Raw genomic sequence first — 24,428 nt, 5'->3', positions numbered from 1 at the left:
TATTTTAAGATTTCTAAGATTTCTTATTTTGAAAAAAAGCCCTAAACTTTCTCAGATTTTATAAAATTTCATCAAAAATTGAAATGAAAAATCTTATAAATATTTCAGAATTTACATGTATGAAGAATTCTAGAATAGATGTAAATTTACTTGGCACTTCTGAAAAGTGTTTCAGTTTGTACAAAGAATCTAAAAAATTTTTGAAAAGATTATAAAATTATATCGATCTTCTGAAAATTTTTAAAATTTTCTAAAATATAATAATAACATAAAAATTTTGAAAAATTATATGAAGAATTCTGAGATAAATTGCCATTAGGAATAGCACAAACACGCTCTCATAATTATAGTTCAAATAAATAGAATTTTATTGTTTTTTAAATGCTGATTCATTTTTCTGCTTACCAGAAGAAAATTCATCTCTCACAGTCTTATTATATGAATCACTTTCAATGAACAATGCTCTAGATTCATCTAAAACATATATAAACGGACATAATTCTGTGATATGTAAGTGACGGAAAATAATAATATTAATAACGAATTTGAACATTATTGCACTACATTTGTGTGGCACATTAAATGCTATTAAATATGAAATTATTGAAATGTGAAAGTATATAAATATGTCAAACAATTATATAAATAAGTAACAACGAGTTTGTCGTGTTGTTTAAAAATATGCATTAATAACTTTATTCAAATAGTTATGTCAATCAAGATTTAGAGGATTATAGGAGAATTATAAAAATGTCTCAGAAAAAGAATGTTACAATAAGTAAAAAATAATAATTAATTATTAATTTCTTTTTTAAAAAATCTTGAACATCTTCAGAATTTATTCGATAAAATTTTAAAGATGTCTTTTTTAAAATCTCCTTAGGATATCTAATGTATAGCAGTTTTCAATGTACTAATAACTCTGTATATGCAGTGAGAAACGAATCAAATCGACGTCGATATAATCTAATTACATCGATGTCGATTACATATTTATTTCTCACTGAGATAGTGCGGATAACTGAAATGTATTTTAAAATAAATTATCTAGAAATTGAATTATATTTCGTTAATTTATACTACCGTATAAAATATTAATTTTAGATTTTTTATTTAAATCTAGAATGTTTTTAATAAAAGAGAGACATTAACAATTTTTAAATTTCTACAAACAAATAAAAATTAATGTGAGTTCGCAAATTAATGTTTCAGTATGCAAATAAGTAACAAAACTATATTTTTTATTTAATATAAATGGATTTTAATAAAATTTAATTTCATATTTAATTATCAAGATATTTAATGTTATAAATTAAAACTTCTACTGATTCACTGCAGCCAGTTTGAATAATCATGTCACAAAAAAACATGATAAAAATATAAATATATAAATATAATAAATATGCAAAATATAAATATAATAAATTAAAATGTAAATATTTTCAATAAAATAACATTTGTATTCAAGAGAATTAAAAATGTACCGGATTTAAGATGTACCGAATACCCTTCTTTCATGTTTATCAATCCGTATAATATATCATATATTTAAATTAAGTGGTAGCTCTATTCTTGATCAGATATTTTTTTCTAAATGTGTGATTATTTATTGATTATTGGTGTTAAAGAAAAATTTTTGATATGTATATTTTACAAATATGTTTTATTGAATACAATACTCTATTTAATCAAAAAACACTTGTTTTGCAAGAATTTTCATTATGTGTTTTTTCGCTTCTAATGTCATAACTCAAGATGAGAAGTAATGAATCAATCTGATGCCTTAAACAGTTAAAATAGATGATTATTCCCTATATCTCTTCATAAAGAATTTCTAAGACTTTCTAAGATTTAAATAATCCTTATTTAATTAATCCTTAATGTTTTTATATGTCAATTATATAAAACATTCTATAAATCTTACATACTTAATCTATTAATCTTACATATTAAGCTGCGGTAAATGTTGTCAAGTATTTTATATTTTAATATCTTATATTTTATATTTTATATATATTTTTTATAAATTTTTAAAATTGCAATATTTATTATTATTCTTAAAAATTATTAAAATTAAAAAATTCGTCACATTTCACAGTATTAAATAAATTGTAAAAATATATTGATATAATTAATTTGATATACATTTAATAATGCAAAATATTAAAATTAATAAATTGTTATTTATGAAAGAAGTTTAAATTTCTTTTTAATTGATATTTAATTTGAAAATGACAGATCATGTTATTTCCACTAATGATAGATTTCTGAGATCATTTCGAGTCAAAAATCTTAATATCTATGAAATACGAAAATCCTAAAAATGTCAATAGTTTTCAAATGAGAAAGGTTTAAAGTTTATTAATCAAACTGTATGAAATTTATATACCTAATGCGAATAATACATTGCACAATAATAGATATTTTTAAACATCAATTTTATTCTCTAAACTGAATAATTCTACATATATTATTGGTGAAATCTTCTTTTATTCTCTTATGCAGCTATTAATTAATTAATTAATTATGAAAATAATAACAGTAAAGTAAAAATGTGTTAAAATGCGATATGCATCGAACTATCATAGCTGTCACGTGTAAATACCATAAATAAATGACAAAAATTAATTCCGAGAATAGAAATGACGTTTAGAATCTTTATTATCGTAATATGTCAGACCTGAGCGCACAAATTTCAGAAAGTTCGATTAGTCAACTGTAAACATTTTTAAAACTACTGTAGTCTGAATATATTAACATTAAGATTTTTGTTTTGATCTCATAAATTTCAGGATCTAACGTATCACGATAAGTTTGGGACATCCTGTATATATTATTAAAAAAAATACACACACATACACACACACACACACGCGCGCGCACGCACGCACGCACGCACACGCACACGCACGCACGCACGCACACGCACACGCACCATCATCACTGCTTTCATCTTCATTATTATTTTCTTCTTTACCTTGTGCATATTCCAATAGTTTTGATACTTCTAAAATATCTCGACTAACAATAGGTAATCTATAATGCTTATGGATTTTATCTGTATGTCCTAAATGATTTGATAAATCATCTACTTGATGCTCTAATAAATTCAGAGAAATGCATTTAGTGGCAATGTGCTTTCTTAATTGTGTTCCACGTAATGTGTGTGACATACTTGCTCCATATGCTTCTGAAAATGTTCGCATTAAATTGCCCTTAAATATTTATGTTTTTTCTTATCACAATTTGATATTCCAAAAAAATAAGGATTCTCATGATGCACTTTAGCATCTAAACTGAAATTTAATATAACATTGATACATTTCAGTAATTCAGGATGAAGTAAGACAGGAACGGTACGATCAAGTTTACCACGTATTTCAAAACGGATACATTTCTTTGCTAATCTTTTTGCTTTTATTGACAGTGATTTATAAATATCTCTATTCGTCTTTTCGTCAATACAATGATAATTTTTAAATTCTGATATTTGTATTCTTTCAGTCTGCCCAGCTCGTCGACGATTAAACAATTGCACAGATATGAGTGTTGTTTCCAGCAAAGTTAACCAATTTCTATATGAATATTCTTTCATCAAATTGTTGTAAGTTTTTTGTCGCATGTTCATTAAATAATCATTCAATTTCCTAATATCCTCTGTCCGATGAAGTATAATCTTTCTTTGTCGCTTTCGTTGCATTTGTGTTTCTAACACTGTTCTATTAACGCTTGTTCCATAATCTTGTCTTAATAATTTTAAAAAGTTTTCAGCTGCTTTCATTTTTATAGGATCGTGGTTTTTTATACATTCAGTAATAAAAATTTCTCCGATATGTTTCATATACGTGCCGAGATTAAATGCTACAGATGGTGTTTTATTTTCATCAAAACCTGCTACAGAATTGACAGCAGGAATTGCGACATCATAAAATTTGGGCTCATACAACGAGGCAAAATCAGTAATATTTTCACTTTTTGTTCTGAGAGTTACTAGATAACGTCCTAACAATCGTAAACGAGACCGAATCATGTCATGTTGATGCTGTAATCTATACTTTAAGCAAAGCTTATTCCCATATAGAATTATTAACTGATCATATCTTATTGCACGCGTTATTTCATCATCTCGTAATACAGGGAAGACAACTGTTTTGAGAATTTTATTAGCTATTTCGTGAGTTCTTGTAACAATTGTATGATCCAATATCATTATTGATTTACTATGTTTGCTATTACATCCAATGCAATAACGAAAATGATAACGAAGAGACGATTTTGAAAAACACAACATAACATTTAACACATTACATTTAACACAAGGTAAGAAATCGCTTGCAGATTTATGTAATTTTTTGGTCGTCTATAAACGATAAATTCTCTATTATTTATTGCTTTTTTAGTGTTAAATTGCCATTTCGTTGAATCGTTTCTATTATTTTTTTTCTCTCGGAATTTCCTTTCGGTAATATTGTAAATTTTTTAACTTCCTCTTCATTAGAATGCGGTTTCTAAGTACCGTGCTATTTTGCTCTGCAGTTTTTTGCAATAAAAACAATTTTTTTTGTGTACGTTTGTTTTCCTGATGATTCTGTGACATACATTTCGCTGTCGTCACACGTTTTCGTTCCTAGTGAATGAACATTGGATATGACTAGGCCACTAAACATGTTGGATTTATTAATAGAAACGTTTTTTCTATTATTTTTTGTATTATTATTTTCATCCGAGTAAGTTGGTAAAGAACTTGCAGAACGTGAAGGAGCGTATTCAGAAGCTAGAATATAAAAAAGATAATACAATTAAGATTCAGAAGTCTATGCATCTTTTCTCCAAAACATGTTTTATTAGATTCTTTATTTTTTAATGCATTATATAAATACAAAATTCTGATGTATTGAATAGAGGCAAAATAGTAGTGTTTAGAAAAAAGAAAAAAGAATGTAAATATTTTATCATTGTTTTTATTAATATAAAAAAGTATATTGTATAACATATTAAAAGTAAATAATATTTGATTGAACTATACTACATCAGTTACTATTACATCAGTTCCAACATTATTAAAATTAATTTCTCTAAGTAAAAGAATAAATTGTCAAGACAGCATAAAAAATAAACTCTAAAATAAAAATTTTATAAAATTGCTATTATTTTTTTGTAGCTTATATCTCTAGAAAATGTTCTAAAAATAATAAAGATAAACTGTTTATTTCATTAAGATAATCTAAATAAATTGAGCTATAATGAAATTTGAAAGAAATTTATAATAAAGAAATTAAATAATACATCATCTAAGATCTATAAGAATATCATTAGATACTCACGTTCATCTTCATCAGCATCGGTACTTGATTTAGTCACATCTGACATATCTGAAAAATAATTTTTGAATATCCGATTGAGTATCTGATTTTTTTATTATTGTTTTAATGTTCTCAAAATACAAATTAGTAGATGACTGAATGTTATTTGTCGTATTCGTTAATAGTGACGCACGATTTGAAAAATTATTATCTATGAGATTCAAATATACAAAAAAATAGAAATGCTAATGCATATGACATGTATGACGACTAACACTATATATTAGATATTAATTTTATAATACTTTTCCTTTAGAGTTTATTTTTCATACTGTCGTGATAACTTATTATTTTTGCTTAAAGAAATTAATATTAATAATATTGGAACTGATGTAGATTTCTATCAAGTATTATTTATTTTTAATATTAATAAAAGTACGTAAAATTATTAATTCATCAGTGTCAGACATAGATCTGCCAATTAACGATTAATACATAAATATTCTAATTAACAATATAGATTTAAAAGATTCTTTATTGAAAAAATTATAAAAGATATATTTCTTATTTGAATAATTAATCTTTTTTATCTTTTAAATTTATCTTAAAAACATATTTTGGTCCTTGTCAAATAATTAATTTTCTTATTTATTCGACAAGGAGCAAAACATGTCTTCAATAATTTTAAAACAATATACGTATTTACAAGAATATAGAGACTAATTTGATCAGTTAAAATGTTTCATAAAATACTGAATGCACTCACTTTTATTCGTGTTAATACAGTCTAATTTGTACTCATTGCAGTTTGTATTCTTTGTATCGAGTAACATATTCAAACATACATCTTGTTCATCAGTAAAAGATACATTCAAACATAAGGCATCTTCTAATTCTTTATTAAGAAAATCTGTGAAAAGAGATAAATCTACATTTTTGAAACATTATATATAATTTTATTTTGAAACAGTTATTAAAAAACAAATGATTTACATATCTAATATTTTTTTTAAGTCAAAATGAATTATTATTATTTGTGTAATACAATTCAATATATATATATATATATATATATATATATATATATATATATATATATATAAATATATATTATATAATTATGATCTATTTACTTTTATCTACATTGAGATAGTCTTCAAGTTCATTTGAATTTTCCATATCATTGAGTAGCATATTAAAAAATTCCTGTTATCCTGTAAAGAGCATTAATTCTAAATTCTAAAATATTTTTTAAATTTTCATTAAGAAAAGATCTATGAAAAGATAAAATTTTATCTATATTCTTGAAATATTATATATAAAATGTTATTTGGAAACAATTCTCTGATAGAAATATTTTGCTGAAATTCTCTTTCAATTGGCCCTTCACTATTATTCTATATATATAAATTTTCATGATGTAATATTTAAAAAAATTTTAACAATATATTCTTTAATTTCCCTTATATTACATTAAATTTTATAAGGACAAACATGATAATTTATTATAAAATCAATAAAAAATGAAATGAAAGTTATTAAAAAATTTCTGAATATATTTCAAAATAAATGTTAATCTTAAGAAATTTATTATAATACTGTGAAATATAAGGAAAGTTAATGCATACAGTCGAAAAGTAATAAAACATTTTAAAATAATAAAATGGGGTCAATTGAAAGAGAATTTCAACACAAAATACTTCTGTCAGAAAATTCCTATTAAAAATCAAATAATTTATGTAAATATATGTCTGTTTTATATAAAAAATAACTTTTAACTTTATAAAAATTAACCTTTTTTTCCAGAAAAGAAGTGTTTCTTGTTTCTCTTACCTGAATTATTATTCTTATCATTCTTGTTTAATAAAATTTTTGGTTTTTCTTGATGCAAATCTTTTTCGACTATTTTCACTTTTATGGATTTTAATATTTCCGATTTAATTATTCGAGGTTTCCGATTATCTGTTTTATATCTTGAGCACAGATTTATATCTTGTAATTGTATTTTAGGTATGTTCCAATTCAAATTTCTTTGTATTTCAGAAAGATGTTCCATATTTTCTGTAAATACATAAAAGGATTTCAGATATCTATATTCTTTTCTTCACACAGTGTTAGACATATTACAAAATATAATATTGAATGTAACACTTTTCAATGTAACAATGTTTAACATGATGAAAATACTTATAAAATAAAGCAGAATTAAAATTATAATTCTAATTGATATAACTGTCTTTTCTTATAAAACTAAATCAAGAATTATAAATATTAACAATCATAAAATTAATATTATTTTGTGAAAATTAAATATTGAATAATATGACTGATCTTTGACAATAAAATCGATTTTGGATTCATTTTCTGTTTTCCTAAAATAGATTGACAAATCAAAATGATATTTTTACAAGATTTTTTTATAATAATAATTAAAATGTTTAAAAACATGCACTTTTTATCTTTTCTAGCATAAATATCATTTAATAGACACACATAATACGTGTCATCAGAAAGCATTACTAAAGCAAACATTGCGATTTATATTTACTTAGTTTATTCTTTTGATGAGTTTGGTCTAGCGTTGAACAAGACATTTTTTAGCGAGTTCATTTGTTATTACAGAGACTGTTCTTTTTACTGAATCTCTTGCATAGTTCATTTTTCCTTCTTTTCTCTCCCTTGAAGAGAAAAATAGATGAAAAAGTTTAATTATAATATATAAAAGATTGTCTTCATAATCCAAGAATGAGTATTCAATTATACTGCGCATAGATAATGGCTTTAGTTTATAAAACTGCATAATCAATTAATTCATTAAACAATTTTATATATATGGTTGCAAATTTTCCTAAAAAGAGAAATGAGAGTTTGAGATAAACAGTTCATCAACAGCTTTATTATATTTTCTTTTATATTAGTTTTTTCTTTTATATTAGTTTTCTGCATTCTCTAGGATCGTTTAAGACACATTCTAGGTCATGATAAAAAGAAATAATTGATAATATGGTAAAATTAAATTTGCAATCATAGCCCTGTTGCTTTAAATGTTACATAAATAAAAATGTTATAAAAATAAACACTCCCATAAGCATGTCAAATATTTATATTTAATTGATAATATTTAATAGATAACACATTATCTGATTTGAACAGATTTTTAAGTCTTTCAAAAATTTAAAAAATTTATTTTGTAATTTTGACATTAAACGAAAATAAAGTTTCTAATGTATACATTGACAATAATTGTTGAAATATACAACAGACCGGTAAATATTTGCCGATCATTGTCAAAATAGCCAAAAGTCGTTAAAGTATTACTAATTTATAATAAAAACTATCGTCATACTAGTTGATTGACTAATTGATATACTACTGTGATCAAATATAAACGAGATTTTTGTTATAGAGTGAAAAATCTTTATTTATTCTTCAAAATCAAATTCATCGCCTTCAAAATAATCCCCTTCCGATGCAATACACTTATGCCAAGCTTTTTCCTCGATCCTCGAAACACTCTGAAAACTCTTCTTCCGGAATGGCCTTCAATACTTTCTTCGTTTCAGCTTGTATCTCCTCAATCGATTCAAAACGATATCCCCGGAGCGATCTTTTGAGTTTACTGAATAGCCAGAAGTCACACGGTGCTAAATCAGGCGAATACAGTGGTTGTGGAATGATATGGGTCGAGTTTTTGGCGAAATGGTCACGAAAAACCAGTGCAGTGTGAGATGGCGCATTATCGTGGTGCAAAAACCATGAGTTGTCTGCTCATAAATCTGGCCTCTTGAGGCGAATAACTTCACGCAAACGACGCATAACACTCAAATAATATTCCTTGTTGACAGTTTGGCCCGGCGGAAGGAATTCATAATGCACCACACCACGATAATCGAAGAAAACTGTTAATAAAACCTTGATTTTTGAGCGACTTTGGCGCGATCTTTTTGGTCTTGCCTCACCTTTTACACGATATTCGCTTGATTTGTCGGTTGTTTCCGGGTCGTACGCATAGATCCAAGTCTCATCTCCAGTTATCATGCGTTTCATCTTGTCCTAGTAGTCAGAAATCATTGTTTCACACACTTCAACGCGACGCTGTTTTTCCAAAAAATTGAGTGTTTTCCAAACGGAACCAAACGAGGTTTGACTCTTCTCAAGCACAAATGATCTTTCAAAATGGTCTGGACTGATCCAAATGAAACAGTTTATAGTATCGGCAAGTTCTTTAATTGTCAATCGACGATTTTGGAGCATCAAATCCTTGATTTGCTTCACGTGTTGTTCATTAGTTGATGTTTTTGGTCGTCTTTGATGTGGTTCGGTTTCTACGCTTTCTCGACCATCTTTCAACATTTTATATCAGTCAAATACTCTTGGTCTTGATAGAGCTTGGTCACCAAAAGCCTTCTGCAACATTCTGAATGTTTCAGTAGCAGAAATTTCATTCCGCAAACAAAATAAAATACAATTTTTTTGCCCAACAGAATCACACATCGTAAAAATCGAAAAAAATACTTTTGAATATTCACAAAAACGAGCGTTCACTATTAAACAAATGAAGAGAATGACATGAAATTTCACACAGATGTCAAAAACAGTACTACCAACTTAATCAAAAAAATATTTGTCAGAATCGATGAACCCGCGCAGTTTAAATTTAAAAATCTCGTTTATATTTGATCACAGTAGTACATGTTATAAGAAATAAGTAATATACTAGAAAAATAATATAAAATTCATATATAATAAATCGTAAGTAATTTTGATTACAAAATTACCCAGAAAATTATCTAAAAAAAATTTAATCAAAAATTCTCAATCTCAAAAAACATTTTATTTCTTATTTATTAGTATATTTTCTTTATATTTTCTAAACTTTGATACTATTGATAATAATATTAATGTCTCAAGACAAGTATTAACCTTTAAATTTAACTCAAAAAATACATATTGATAATGTCCCAAAATGAATGTTATATATCTACAAATGTACAGAGTCCCCGAAGGTAACAATTCCTCATACATGTAATATAAATGTATACAAATGAAAAAGTCATATACTATGTATACTTCAGAAAGCGATTTCGCATTTATGTATATTAAAAAAATAGTGTTAGTAAATGTCTCCGAAAATTATAATTAATTGAAAGATATCTATTAGATTCGGAAAAAATTAACGGAGACCGACTGGATTTGAACTCGGGATCCCTCGTCTACCAATCCGACACTTAGTCTGCACGGCTCCTCTCTGTTAGCTGTTTATATTCCGAATCTCTTTCATGACCGCTTACGGTCGTCTAATTCTTACAGTTCGGCCATTCTGGTATTACATTCGTCCCGAATGTACCGAGTCTTCCTCTATCGGATTTTTTTATCCGAAACTTGGAGCTTCTGCTCCCAACCTCGATCACTTCTTGAACGACCGACACGATTCCTTTGGAGTACTACTCCGCGACTTTTTTTCCGTTCATTTCTCTTGAACGACCGACACGACATTGGAGTACTACCGCCGACTTTTTCCGTTCACTTTTGAACGATCGATTTGTCAGGTAACATAGACTGAATCTTCTCTGAGGTAACATAGGCTGAATCCTCTCTGAGGTAACATGGGCTGAATCCCACTTCTGAAATTGAAAGATATCTATTAGATTCGGAAAAAAATAACGGAGACCGACTGGATTTGAACTCGGGATCCCTCGTCTACCAATCCGACACTTAGTCTGCACGACCACGACGGCTCCTCTCTGTTAGCTGTTTATATTCCGAATCTCTTTCATGACCGCTTACGGTCGTCTAATTCTTACAGTTTTTAATAGAAAATATATGCAATTCTGGCTTAAACATTAGCTTGGATTTTTTAAATGTTTTTCATATATGCAGAATGTTTTATTATAAAAATTGTTTTTATAAAATTAAGATTCTCTAGTCAATAAGTAATTTTTATAATTTTTATATTTCCATAATATAAATTAATTTCAATGTAAGTTAACTTTATTATTACATTTATTGTGTGAAATAAATAAACATCTAACTGAAAACTGTACATTTTTCTTTTTTCTATTTCTATCATTCAGATCTTTAAAATTTGAGGACTATAAAATTACATGATTTTCTAACAGTACATCATTTTTTAAATTAAGTGATTTTTCAAAAAAAAAATCACGTACTAATTTGGAACAATCCATTACGTAATTTATTTATGTTATTAATTACATGATTTTGTTATCTAACAAATTACATTACGCGAAACATGACATTTCCTCGGCAGGATCTTGGTTGCTAAAGTCTTTTAATATGAAATAAATTCAATTAATTATATTACCAACTACGTGCCGCTTTGGTTTAGCAGACTTTCAACGTAGTGGCTCTATAATAATTCGATGATCAATATTGTTGATATCGATTAAAATCCTTTTTTTATCTTATTATCCCCCCCCCCACTGGAAATATATATACAAAAAATATCACCTCAACCTGGATCGCCTGCTTTCTGGGCATCTTATCCACTAGACCACTGAGGCTATGGTAATATTTATCACAATATCAGATAAGTCAAACGTCTTTTTCAGCCGACATGCGAATAAACAATACATAGATATACCAGGTGTATGCATAAGTTTTTTCCGGTTTAACTAAGAGATGTCGCCAGCGAAAAGTACGCAGCGTATTAATTTGACACATACATCATTTTGTTCGTCTGACATTTAAAACTACAAACACACACAAGTTGAGTCCGCCAAAAACTAGCGTCTTTGTTTTATCGTTCAGTGATCATGTCGAGTTTTGTGCCTGAAAAAGAACATTTGCGGCATGCATTGCTTTTTTTATTTAATCAAAAGAAAAAGGCTGTTGAAAGTCATCGTTTGCTGGTAGAAACATATGGTGAACACGCTCCATCGATTAGAACATGTGAGACATGGTTTCGACAATTTAAAAGTGGTGATTTCAATGTGAAAGACAGTGAGCACTCTGGTAGACCACAAAAATGCGAAGACGAGCAATGCAGGAGTTATTGGATGATGACCCAACTCAAACTCAACGGAAATTAGCAGAAGCATTACATATATCACAAGAAACAATCAGCAGACGTTTACGAGCAATGGGAAAGATCAATAAACTCGGTAAATGGGTCCCACACGATTTGAATGAACGTCAAATGGAAAATCGCAAAGTCACTTGTGAAATGCTGCTTCAACGCCAAGGAAATCATTTTTGTATCGAATTGTGACGGGTGACGAAGAATGGATTTATTTTGAAAACCCGAAGCGGAAAAAATCGTGGCTTTCACCTAGCAAAGCCGGTCCATCAACACCAACACCAAATCGCTTCGGCAAGAAGACCATGCTCTGTGTCTGATGGGACCAGAGCGGTATTGTGTATTATGAACTCTTGAAGCCCGGCGAAACCGTTAATACACAACGCTATCGCCAACAAATGATTAATTTAAACCACGCATTAATCGAAAGACGACCAGAATGGGCCAGAAGACATGGCAAAGTGATTTTGTTACATGACAATGCGCCGTTGTCATAAAATAATGTAAAAATTGTATCTCCTAAAACCTTTAGGTAATATCTTAGCTAATATTTGATCATTTATGATTTATATCTTTATACCTTTTTGTGCTTAGGATTAAGATGAGAAATGTCGGTCGGAGTGCCTCCATTTCTATTATAAGGGGGGGGTTGTCATGTCTATCGCGTCAGAATAAATGGATTAATTAATAATTTTATTCCCTATTGTAAAGGTATTACTCTTCTCAATTTTATAATGATAAATTTGTATAACATGAAGCAAAGAATAGACGTGATACGTCCCTAGGCTACCGCGAGCCCCACCAGGGCAATTCTCTGGCCTCCCACGCGAGCGCCGCACTCCCATCACTAGCGCCTCCCATCGAGCGCGCACCCTACCATAGCGTCGCCGCAGTTTCGAGCCGCCGAATCGAAGCACTTCAGTGCACGGCCGACTGTGTTTAGTTCATCCCGCGAATCCGATTGGAGAGGACCTCCAGTCCGTGAACTCCCTCTTCTAATTCAATTCTAGTTCTAGTGTCAAGAGAATTCAATTCCAATTCTAGTGTTAAGAAATAACTCGAATATAATTTCAAATCAATTTTATTTTTTTAACATCATTCAATTTAAATTCAAGCTCTATTAAATCTAATCAATCTTTGTATTAATCTTGTATTTGAATGTCTTACAATATATATATATATATATATATATATATATATATATATATAAGTGAAAAGTGATTAGTGTCAAACAATTAATAAACCCAAATCCTTCCACCCATCCTAGCGAAACGTACAATCGACAGAGTTCGCGAGGTAGAGTGACCACGCGTAATTCAATCAAATAACAAGCGTTCCGGGAAGCCGTGCTTGCTCTCTTGGCTAGCAAGTTGTGCGTCCACCCGCACTACTCCCCAAGAGAGGTATCGCTTCTCACGCATTTAAGTCGTCAAATTACAAGATATCTGACAACCTGTCCCGCCTCTTGGCTAGCAAGTTGTGCGTCCACCCGCACTACTCCCCACAGAGGGTTACAGGTTCTCATCGCGATAGAAAGTTCAATCTTATATTCGTAACTTGTAAGGGAAGCAACATTTCCCTTCATGGTCACTTTCGATGCCGAATAAACGTAAAAACCGCGCCGGACGTCAGCGTGCGATTCGCCGAACTTTATACGAAATTAAATCCGCGCTCACCGGTGATTTGAGCGAATTGCTCGGGTGTGAAGAAATCTACCAGCCAGAATACGAAGCGCACTTCAAGAATAGCCTGTGGGCTCCAAGTCCCCCGAATCCAGCAACGTTGTCTCCAGACACCGCATCCTAGTAAGCATCCCGAGACCCGCCAGGCCGACAGCGAGAATTAAAAGCCCGAATCCAGGAACCGGGCCAACGAAAGGTAAGTGAATTTCCATTTCCTATTCTGTGAATCGCGTTATGTGCAGAGGACGATCGGAAAGCTCGCGTCAAAAGAGAACACATCCAGCCGCCGTCTTTAATCACCAAATAAGTCTCTCACGGTGTGTAGTCGAATTCGGGTATGGTCTTGTCGGCATAGCTACCGATACAAATTCTACCAATCTCATATGCCTAGAGTGTAAATCCCGGTATAATCTCAATAGTGATCAACTACAATTCACCGCTATCTTAAGGCATTACATTAATGTTGGAACTACTCGGGAAGAAAGGCTTTGCAATTTTTGCGGTACTAAATTAGCTCTCTGGCGTGAGGTAACCGATTGCGATCCCTGCTCCGAAGCATTTGCGGCATTCTTAGAATATTTACGCGAAGAAAATACTTCTTTTTACGCACTGCCGAATCCTATCGTCATTGACGTAGATGCAGAGATAGGACTGCATGATATCGTTTTCTCTAGGAGGCTATCGACCTTTTTATACGGTCTATACAGTCGCAATTTGTATCAATAGTTCAGTCAATTCATTCTGTAGAAACCAACACGCAGCCCAGTGCGAGCAGACTCGCTCCACGCGTAGCACGTCTCGCCTGTGACGTAACACCACAAAGGAAACATCGGATTTCGAGCACGCGGTAGCCCATGCATTCCAACGCGACGCCGAACCAATGCATAATTGACTCGCAGCCGAATGTAATATCCTAACCCTAACCTTTTAATTAAATATAATATACGCCTAAAGCCTCTGCCGAATGCCTAAGACACGGAAAAATCGCGCGGGTCGTAACAACGCACTTCGGCGACTCGAATATGATTTCCACGTGGCCGCGATTTACGACCACAATGCAATCATCGGCGAAGGAGTGACTTACGACGGCGAGTACGAACTCCTCGTACATGATCGCCTCTGGAGCGCCTTGCCAGCCCCATCCGTGCCCGTAGCAGCTTACCAAGGAAGCAGTTTTCGACCACGTATCTCCCTCGAAGAGTATCTGCGCAGAGCAAACACCGAAAGATAAGTGAGAATCATGCATTGAGTTTTATTCCCGGTTGCTTTCGCATTTTCCCACCGGGCATACGTTTACACACCAGTGAAATATAGAGTATAAGGAAATTAGATGTAAACGAATATAAGTATACTCGTCGCGCTCAGGATTCTTTCGGGTTACATCATTCGCTTTGTTCGCGTCGAGCGACCGCCGCATAGTTGCATCACTCGACCGGAAAGGTTTTACGATCGACCCTTTTGTTTTTGCTACTTTCTGTCATGTCCCAGCGCCGAGAGTACCGCTGGTCATGTCTAATGTAAATTTTTTCAAAATTTTTAATTATTTATGACTGACTGTGTTAGGAGACAGCACCGTCAGGCCTTTAATATACACATAATAAAAGAATATACCGCTTAAAGTTATTTAAAAGCTTATACAAAATGGCCGCTCCTTACCACAACCTTATGTTCCTAGTAAATTTTCCCTAGAACCTCACTAACAAAAAACAGAACATACTGAAATCACTTCTCCAGACTGTTCAGTAAAGTAACAAGAAAATAGAGCTTAATATCGCATCCTTATCTAAGCATTTCAACATTAACAACAAAATCTCAACAAATAGTAAATAATGAATAAAAACAAATGTAGGAAATAAAACCTCGCCCACGTAATGCACGAAAACTATAACGAAACATTTACACAATTACACAATTATCGGTACATTGTAATATCTTTATTACCAATTAATAAACAAAATCATATAATTATATAAATAACAAAATACCAACCAATTTCTTTATATCGTCAAATATAATTTCAGAAATTAAGAAACTCTTGTATATCAAACACTTTCACTTTTGTTCCATTTTAATAATAAATATAAAAGTTAATAACAAAACTAATAACAATAGAAAGGATATGAGTAAGGAATAAAAGTCATAATGACAATATAACAAAATCCATGACAAAACATTTATTCAACAGTTCACCTGATACATATCCTTATTTCAAGGATAAATTTTGTTGATGTCCTTATATGGATATCTTTTCCTTGCATGAATACATTCTCCATCAAAAATCATTTCGAAAACATAATTATAGTTTGTGGTTACGATTCTTAATTCTCAAGATATAAACAAAATTAAGGGTATATGAAAGCACACACACATGTATACATATATACATACATTATACATTTCCTTATAAGATATAGTTTTCTTTATGAAATTATATAAACAACCCGGATAGAAACATATTTTATCTCAGAAAAGAAATTCTACGATTTAAATTTCGTTTAATAAAATTTATAAATAAATAAATTATTACATTAACAAATAATTATTATGAAAGATTTGGACAACACACAGGAAATCCTGCAACTTACCTCATTACACATACCTACCTAACTCGCACCGTTTAGAAGATATTTAAACAATTATAAACTTCCTTACATACACTTACTTCAAAAACTCAAATCAGTTCAGCAGGCAAATCTTCGTATATAAACCAGTTCAACTTGTAGAAACCTTCATCCTAGACTTATATTTATAATTGTTACTTCCCTTTTTTCATTAACACTAATCCTATGGCTATGACAAAAATCTTGAATATTAATATGCATGGAAAACTACCCTAACAATTCAACCAATCACAATCAGAGCCATTTTGTATCTAAAAACATTTAATAAATAATGTATTACAAATGTAAAAAGAGTTATACTGATATATTTTAGATATACTAATTATATGATGTAATCATTATTATTATAAAAATTGTAAAGTATATCTAAAATGATATCGCGATGATTAATATTTATTATAAAAGCTTAAATTCAAGCAAACTATATGTTTGTTAATTATAAGAAAGGAATTATTATAACGAAGTATAACTCTTTGAAAATAAAATAGGTCGACCGAATAGTCATAAGTATGACTCATGATCAGTTTGAAAGCAAAAATAAGCCAACGTTAAATGTCAAGGCCGCCATAATATTTAGTCACAGGTGTGACTCATGGTCAGTTTATAAGCGAAAGTAGGCCAACGTTAAATGTCAAGGGCGCCATAATATTTTAATACCACGAGTCATCGCTGACTCATAGTGAAAGTAGACTAACGATAGGCAAACCGTGCCAAGGCTGTTTGGTAATAGGCTTTATTCAGACCTGTAGAATCATAACGTTGGAAGTTAGATCACCCCTACTTCCATGTTTTGGCAACATATAAAAACCTCAAACGACGATACCTTTGCGCATTGTATTCGCACTTACGATTCACATCCACGGACACTTACATTTTTGCACTTGTACTTCTACTCGCATTCGCTAAATATATATATCTATCATTTATAACAGTGAATAAATTCCAATTCAAATACCACAAGTGTGATATTATATTATTCCTTATTCCCAAAATCGAAAACTCTTTTCCGAAAATAAAAGTCATTTCGACATTCCTGTTACCTACTTCCTTCGCAATATCTAATCCTGAGGTTTTACCCTCTTAACCGCATGGAAAAGAACCTCACAAATAACGTGTGAGTGTAGCTGTCGAGGATCTGTTGATTTCGGCTCCGTCCGATCTACCAGGACCTCCCAGGACGTCACACAAGCAATTCAGAGGCCGATGAGCATAGATCTGTCTCAGCCGCAGCAACCGGAAGCCCAAGCAACTCCGAGCCCGAGTACATGGAAATGGGACCGCAAGCAATCTACGTCAATGCGCTAACTGAGAGGCGTGACGTAACAACGCAGATTGAAGAGGCATCGGAGAGGACTTACGACGACCTGGAATCTCCACAGCGAAACGAACATCCCGTAAGTGAAAGAGGAATACCAATACCCCAGAGCTCTCCCCCTCTTGGACGATCGCACAGTGTTCTCGTGCTGCCTTATTATCGTGACTATTTAAATTTAAATTCAATGCCCGCATATAAACTCTATTGTTTATCAGCATGGTACGTGCAAATTTCCGACAATGTGATATTGTGTGCGAATTGTGCTACATACTTTTTGCGTGCCAAACCGCCAGCGTGCGCTATGGCGACATTTGCATGCCATTTCGCAAACGTTGCAGAATACCACACTACATTGCGGGCGCTGTTACAAGCTGTTATTGCGAGCAAGACGCGCGATAGATTGTTTTAATTGCAGGCGACATGTGATAGACCGTGAAGGCCGTGTCGACCACTTAGTATATACTTTGTTATGCGAGATAGCTATGCCGCGAGATTTATTTTAGCTTCTGCCGCGGAGATATAATCGTATCTTCTTACATAACAGCTACCAGCGATAATACATATATACATACACAACAAAAAAATTTTTATGCTTCTCTTTATTAATAAAAATACATACACGTAAAATAACAAGAAAAGTTTTTTTTTTTATCATTATGCGATTTTATCATTATTTTATATACACGCATGCGCACATGCACTACGCATGCCAATGTAGTATGTAATGCAATTACTAACAAATAAAATAAAATGGTGATGGAAAAGAAAAAGGGGAAGAGAATATTATCCTTTAATCATATCCAACTACCATATTCACTCTAACAATAAGTCATAACAATAGAAGTAAGAGTAACAAAAAAAAAAGAGAGAAAAATTATAGAAATAAAAATGTTTATAATATCTGATGCATATGGAGAGACTAAAGACTCATAACAAAAATAATAATGACAAGATATGCCTGAAATAAACATATAATCTAATGAGTATATATAACTTAATAAAAACAAATATATTAAGCTTATTAATCTTCCTTACGTAACATATACAGCCATTAATTAATTTGCGCAAATAACCTACACCTCTCCCTTAATAACCATTCCCTAAAATACCTTTAATGATTTTAACAATAATAATATTAACAACAAAGGTGGAAGAAAAAAAAAAATATATAACACACATACAAGGAGAAAGAGGAAAACACTAGCAATAATATACACAAGTATATGCATAAAAAAAAATATATATAATAAATAAAACATTAGTTATTATAAAGTTCGGAGACCGAACTTCTCCACGGATGGAGATGTCACGTCCCAGCGCCGAGAGTACCTCTGGTCATGTCTAATGTAAATTTTTCAAAAATTTTAATTATTTATGACTGACTGTATCAGGAGACAGCACAAACAAACCCTTCCTATACATTTAATAAAAGAATATACCGCTTGAAATTATTTAAAGATTTCTACAAAATGGCCGCTCCTTACCACAATCTTATGGCGCTACTACAGCCTTAATGTTCCTAGTAAATTTTCCCTAAAACCTCACTAACAAAAAACAGAACATACTGAAATCACTTCTCCAGACTGTTCAGTAAAATAACAAGAAAATAGAGCTTAATATCGCATCCTTATCTAAGCATTTCAACATTAACAACAAAATCTCAACAAATAGTAAATAATGAATAAAAAACAAATGTAGGAAATAAAACCTCGCCCACGTAATGCATGAAAACTATAACAAAACATTTACACAATTACACAATTATCGGTACATTGTAATATCTTTATTACCAATTAATAAACAAAATCATATAATTATATAAATAACAAAATACCAACCAATTTCTTTATATCGTCAAATATAATTTCAGAAACTAAGAAACTCTTGTATATCAAACACTTTCACTTTTGTTCCATTTTAATAATAATAAATATAAAAGTTAATAACAAAATTAATAACAATAGAAAGGATATGAGTAAGGAATAAAAGTCATAATGACAATATAACAAAATCCATGACAAAACATTTATTCAACAGTTCACCTGATACATATCCTTATTTCAAGGATAAATTTTGTTGATGTCCTTATATGGATATATTTTCCTTGTATAAATATATTCTCCATCAAAAATCCTTTCGAAAATAATTATAGTTTGTGGTTACGATTCTTAATTCTCAAGATATAAACAAAATTAAGGGTATACGAAAACACACACACACACTCATGTATACATATATACGTACATTATTCATTTCCTTATAAGATATAGTTTTCTTTATGAAATTATATAAACAACCCGGATAGAAACATATTTTATCTCAGAAAAGAAATTCTACGATTTAAATTTCGTTTAATAAAATTTATAAATAAATAAATTATTATATTATAACGGTCTCGCTTTTCCGCGCGGAGAGCGGTCAGTCGGTTACCAGGGGGAGAAGCGAGGACGTTGGAGACAGAAAGGCAAGATTAAAGTGTGAGGCGAGATTGATAATAAATAACGATGTTTATTTAGCTAAAAGTGGTGCGATGGAATGCACCGAATCGTCGCGTTAAATGTTCGTGGCCGTAGACGGGCGAGGCGGCGATCGGCGTGCGGGTAATGCGTAAATACAAAATAAGAGATCGCTCGGGCGGTCGGCGCGATACTGATCGCGGTGCGCAGTTCGGCGGCGCGGGGCGCGCGCGGCGGCGGCGGTGTCGCACGTGTTAGTCGCGGGCCTTTAAATCGGCGATTTAAACGGGCACGCGTGTCGCGGGTATTGTCGCGAGGGTGGATATTTCGCGAGGTCGGCGGATCGTTGAGATCGGAGAACGGGTGTGCCCGTTCCCTGCCGAGAGTGCTCGGCTGACGGGGGGTGTGCCCCTCGTCTGTTTGAGTGAACACCGAGTGAACTCGGCCAACCGGGGAGAGCTCCGGCTGTGTGCGGAGAAGAAGGTGGCGGCGCCGAGTGTACTCGGCCGACCAGGGTGTACCCTGGTGCTCGGAGAGGTAGTATCGGGGAGAACCCCGGTACTCGGTGGTGAAATCTCGGAACGGCAGAGTCGGGTCGAGCGAACTCGACGCGCTGGGGAGACCCCAGCAACTCTCGGCTTGCCGTGCGAGCTACGGAGACGGCTTTCGGCCAGGCCAAGCGAACTTGGCGCGTTGGGGAGAGCCCCAACAATCTCAGGCTTGCTGCCGGTTTCGGAAGATCGTTTCCTCGAGGCGAGCTCTCGGAGACGATCTAGGAACAGGAGTAAACGGAGCGTGAGTGAGTGATTTTCTGTGGAGAGCGATGCCTTTTTATATCCGAGATCGACCTCGGTATTTTCGGTCGGATCGGTCGGATTGGTCGATCTCGGGGTTAGCATCCCTCTCCCCAGGAGCGGAAAAAAAGGATCGGGGGGATGATTGGTTTTTTGGGTAGGGAAGGAATTCGTAGGGAAGGTAGTGGCGCGGTGCGGGGTGGTTGCGCGCTTGTGGACGCGGTCGTGGCGCGGTGCGGGACGCTCGCTCGGTTGCGTGGCGTGGCGTCGGTGCGGTGCGGGACGCTTTCGCGCTCGGTGGTACGGTGCGTGGCGCGGCGCGGGGGGCGTTCGCGCTTGTTGACGCGACGCTTGGCGCGGTGCGGGGAAATACCACGAAAACATACGTGTTTTCGCGGTATTCTCCGACGCTTTCGGAGTTCGCATGTATAAGTCTTTAAAAAAGGAGGCATTGCTGCCTCTTTGCGGCCACTGCCGCACTCCGCCTGATGTTCGGCGGTCCCCGACGGATGGTCGGTCGGGGGAAATCCGGAGGAGGAACGGAGCGAAAGGATGCGCTCCGTTACAATATTAACAAATAATTATGAATAATTATTATGAAAGATTTGGACAACACACAGGAAATCCTGCAACTTACCTCATTACACATATCTACCTAACTCGCACCGTTTAGAAGATATTTAAACAATTATAAACTTGCTTACATACACTTACCTCAAAAACTCAAATCAGTTCAGCAGGCAAACCTCCATATATAAACCAGTTCAACTTTTAGAACCTTCATCCTAGACTTATATTTATAATTGTTACTTCCTTTTTTTCATTAACACTAATCCTATGGCTATGACAAAAATCTTGAATATTAATATGCATGGAAAACTACCCTAACGATTCAACCAATCACAATCAGAGCCATTTTGTATCTGAAAACATTTAATAAATAATGTATTACAAAATGTAAAAAGAGTTATACTGATATATTTTAGATATACTAATTATACGATGTAATCATTATTATTATAAAAATTGTAAAGTATATCTAAAACGATATTGCGATGATTAATATTTATTATAAAAGCTTAAATTCAAGCAAACTATATGTTTGTTAATTATAAGAAAGGAATTATTATAACGAAGTATAACTCTTTGAAAACAAAAGTAGGCCAACGTTAAATGTCAAGGCCGCCATAATATTTAGTCACAAGTGTGACTCATGATTAGTTTGTAAGCGAAAATAAGCCAACGTTAAATGTCAAGGGCGCCATAATATTTTAGTACCACGAGTCATCGCTGACTCATAGCAAATGTAGGCTAAGTCGACCAATAGAAAACTATGTCAAGAACAACTAGAAGGTCTTAAATGCGTGAATCATAGCTGACTCATAATGGAAGTAGACTAACAATAGGCTTTATTCAAACCTGTAGAATCATAACATTGGAATTTAGGTCACCCCTACTTCCATGTTTTGGCAACATATAAAAACCTCAAGCGACGATACCTCTTTTTCGCGCAGGCATTCACGCATTCATTCATTCGTACCCACTCGCGATTCACATTCACGGACACTTACATTTTGTTCGCATTCGCACTTGTACGCGCACGTACATTTTTGCACTTGTACTTCCACTCGCATTCGGTAAATATATATATATATATACCTATCATTTATAAAAGTAAATAAATTCCAATTCAAATACCACAAGTGTGATATTGTATTATTCCTTATTCCCAAAATCGAAAACTCTTTCCTGAAAATAAAAGTCATTTCGACATTCCTGTTACCTACTTCCTTCGCAGTATCTAATCCTGAGGTTTTACCCTCTTAACCGCATGGAAAAGAATCTCACAAATAACGTGTGAGTGTAGCTGTCGAGGATCTGTTGACTTCGGCCCCGTCCGATCTACCAGGACCTCCCAGGACGTCACACGAAGACAAAGTACTTTTTGGTGGCAGCGGTGGGATCCCTCATTTGCTGGGATATCCAAAACTTGGCGAGATCTTTCGCTATCTGGGATAGCCGAATCTTGTGGAATATTCCTCATCTCACGAAGAATTGAAGAGGAGATTTTCAAGCAAGTGATAACGGGGATTGAACTGCGATAAGAACCTTCGATTATGGAATTGCGTACGCTTGTCTTGCTTTACTTTACTGCGACTCACATGTAAGTCAAAATTATCATTTATAATTGTAACAAGACTCGAAATCGTTCGGTATTTGTAAAAATCCGTTATAAAATTTTAATTACATAACAATAAAAATGGTTGATCGTGAGGTAGACTCTTTGACTCGTCAGATAGGCGGTATAAACGTTAACGATGACGTTAACACAAACCGTCGTACGAATGCGAATATGCCATATACCAGTTTACGTGATGCTTCCGAGACAATTCTCCCGTTCGATGGTAAAAATATGCCTGTATCGCAATTCGCTAATAGTTGTCTGCATGCTCGAAATATGGTCTCTCCTAGTGCGGAATATGGATTAGTTCAAATGATTAAAAATAAATTAGTCGGACCAGCATTGAGAGTGGCTTTAAGCGGAGAGTATAACGACATCGAATCCTTATTGGCTGTCTTGAAAACGCGATTCACACCTGTTTATTCTACGTCACAATTGCACGGAGAGCTTTCTAAGATAACGCAATATCCGGATGAGACTGTGGTAGATTACGGTAGCAGAGTATCTGTGATTTTACAACAACTAAAATCTTGCTACCAAACCGAAAATCCGAACCAAGCTATCCAATTCGTAAATTCGGCAGAAACCAATGCTGTGGGAAATTTCTTAACTGGATTAAAAACCGATATATATACGCGAATCCACCCACGAGAACCGGGAACATTAAACAACGCAATAGAATCTGCCATAAAAGCTGAAAGCGAATATAACGAGCATATGCAACGTATGAGAATAACAGAGGGATTAATGCAGTCTATAAGGTGTAATAATTGTCTTGGATATGGCCACAATTCTCAGTCGTGTAGTACTTTTAATCCCCTCAGATTTCGCATGTACAATGGCAGCCTAAGGTCTGTTCTTTTTGTAAAAATCTTGGTCATACGCGAGCTGAATGCAGAACGTTACAACCACGAATTCTAAACCCACGAAATCCGGGAATCAATGTAAACCCGCGTAATCAAAATTATAATATTAATCAAAACAACCGACAAAATTTCCCTACTTCAAGAAATATGGGATTAATTTGTCGATATTGCAA

The 24,428-nt window shown here is 32.9% G+C and overlaps 1 protein-coding gene, 1 long non-coding RNA gene and 1 pseudogene across 4 annotated transcripts; all 3 read right to left on the bottom strand.

Moving 5' to 3' along the window:
* Positions 1–367: 367 nt before the first annotated feature.
* Positions 368–4,291, bottom strand: LOC148936821 (uncharacterized; annotated as a pseudogene). The gene is made up of 2 exons (XR_016139191.1): positions 2,978–4,291; positions 368–474 (listed from the first exon to the last, which is right to left on the bottom strand). The product of XR_016139191.1 is annotated as an uncharacterized LOC148936821 (transcript).
* A 229-nt stretch (positions 4,292–4,520) lies between these two features.
* LOC105425885 (uncharacterized) lies at positions 4,521–7,369 on the bottom strand. 2 transcript variants are annotated; one of them, XM_089076631.1, is made up of 4 exons: positions 7,137–7,369; positions 6,070–6,213; positions 5,325–5,372; positions 4,521–4,774 (listed from the first exon to the last, which is right to left on the bottom strand). In XM_089076631.1, the coding sequence occupies exons 1-4, from the start codon at positions 7,357–7,359 to the stop codon at positions 4,521–4,523; spliced, it is 669 nt and encodes a 222-aa protein (XP_088932757.1). In that variant the 5' UTR covers positions 7,360–7,369. The 2 variants fall into 2 exon arrangements, with proteins under 2 accessions (XP_088932757.1, XP_088932758.1); XM_089076632.1 differs by lacking the exon at positions 7,137–7,369 and adding an exon at positions 6,437–6,508.
* A 15,230-nt stretch (positions 7,370–22,599) lies between these two features.
* On the bottom strand, positions 22,600–23,964 carry LOC148936820 (uncharacterized). The gene is made up of 2 exons (XR_016139290.1): positions 23,370–23,964; positions 22,600–23,303 (listed from the first exon to the last, which is right to left on the bottom strand). It is a non-coding gene; the product is annotated as an uncharacterized LOC148936820 (long non-coding RNA).
* Positions 23,965–24,428: the final 464 nt, after the last annotated feature.

This window comes from Pogonomyrmex barbatus, unplaced genomic scaffold, assembly GCF_055798465.1.
Source record: "Pogonomyrmex barbatus isolate J1 unplaced genomic scaffold, ASM5579846v1 scaffold2, whole genome shotgun sequence".
NCBI classification, from domain to species: Eukaryota; Metazoa; Arthropoda; class Insecta; order Hymenoptera; family Formicidae; genus Pogonomyrmex; species Pogonomyrmex barbatus.
The sequence above is the reverse complement of the archived record's forward strand: the minus strand, read 5'-3'. Positions and strand labels throughout refer to the sequence as shown.

Excerpts from the sequence above, each read along its gene's own strand:
- LOC105425885 (XM_089076631.1), bottom strand. The coding sequence starts at position 7,359 with ATGGAACATCTTTCTGAAATACAAAGAAATTTGAATTGGAACATACCT. Across the intron at positions 5,373-6,069 it reads CTGTATTAACACGAATAAAA|ATATGTCAGATGTGACTAAA; the intron begins GTGAGTGCATTC and ends ATTATTTTTCAG. Across the intron at positions 4,775-5,324 it reads CGATGCTGATGAAGATGAAC|CTTCTGAATACGCTCCTTCA; the intron begins GTGAGTATCTAA and ends TTTATATTCTAG.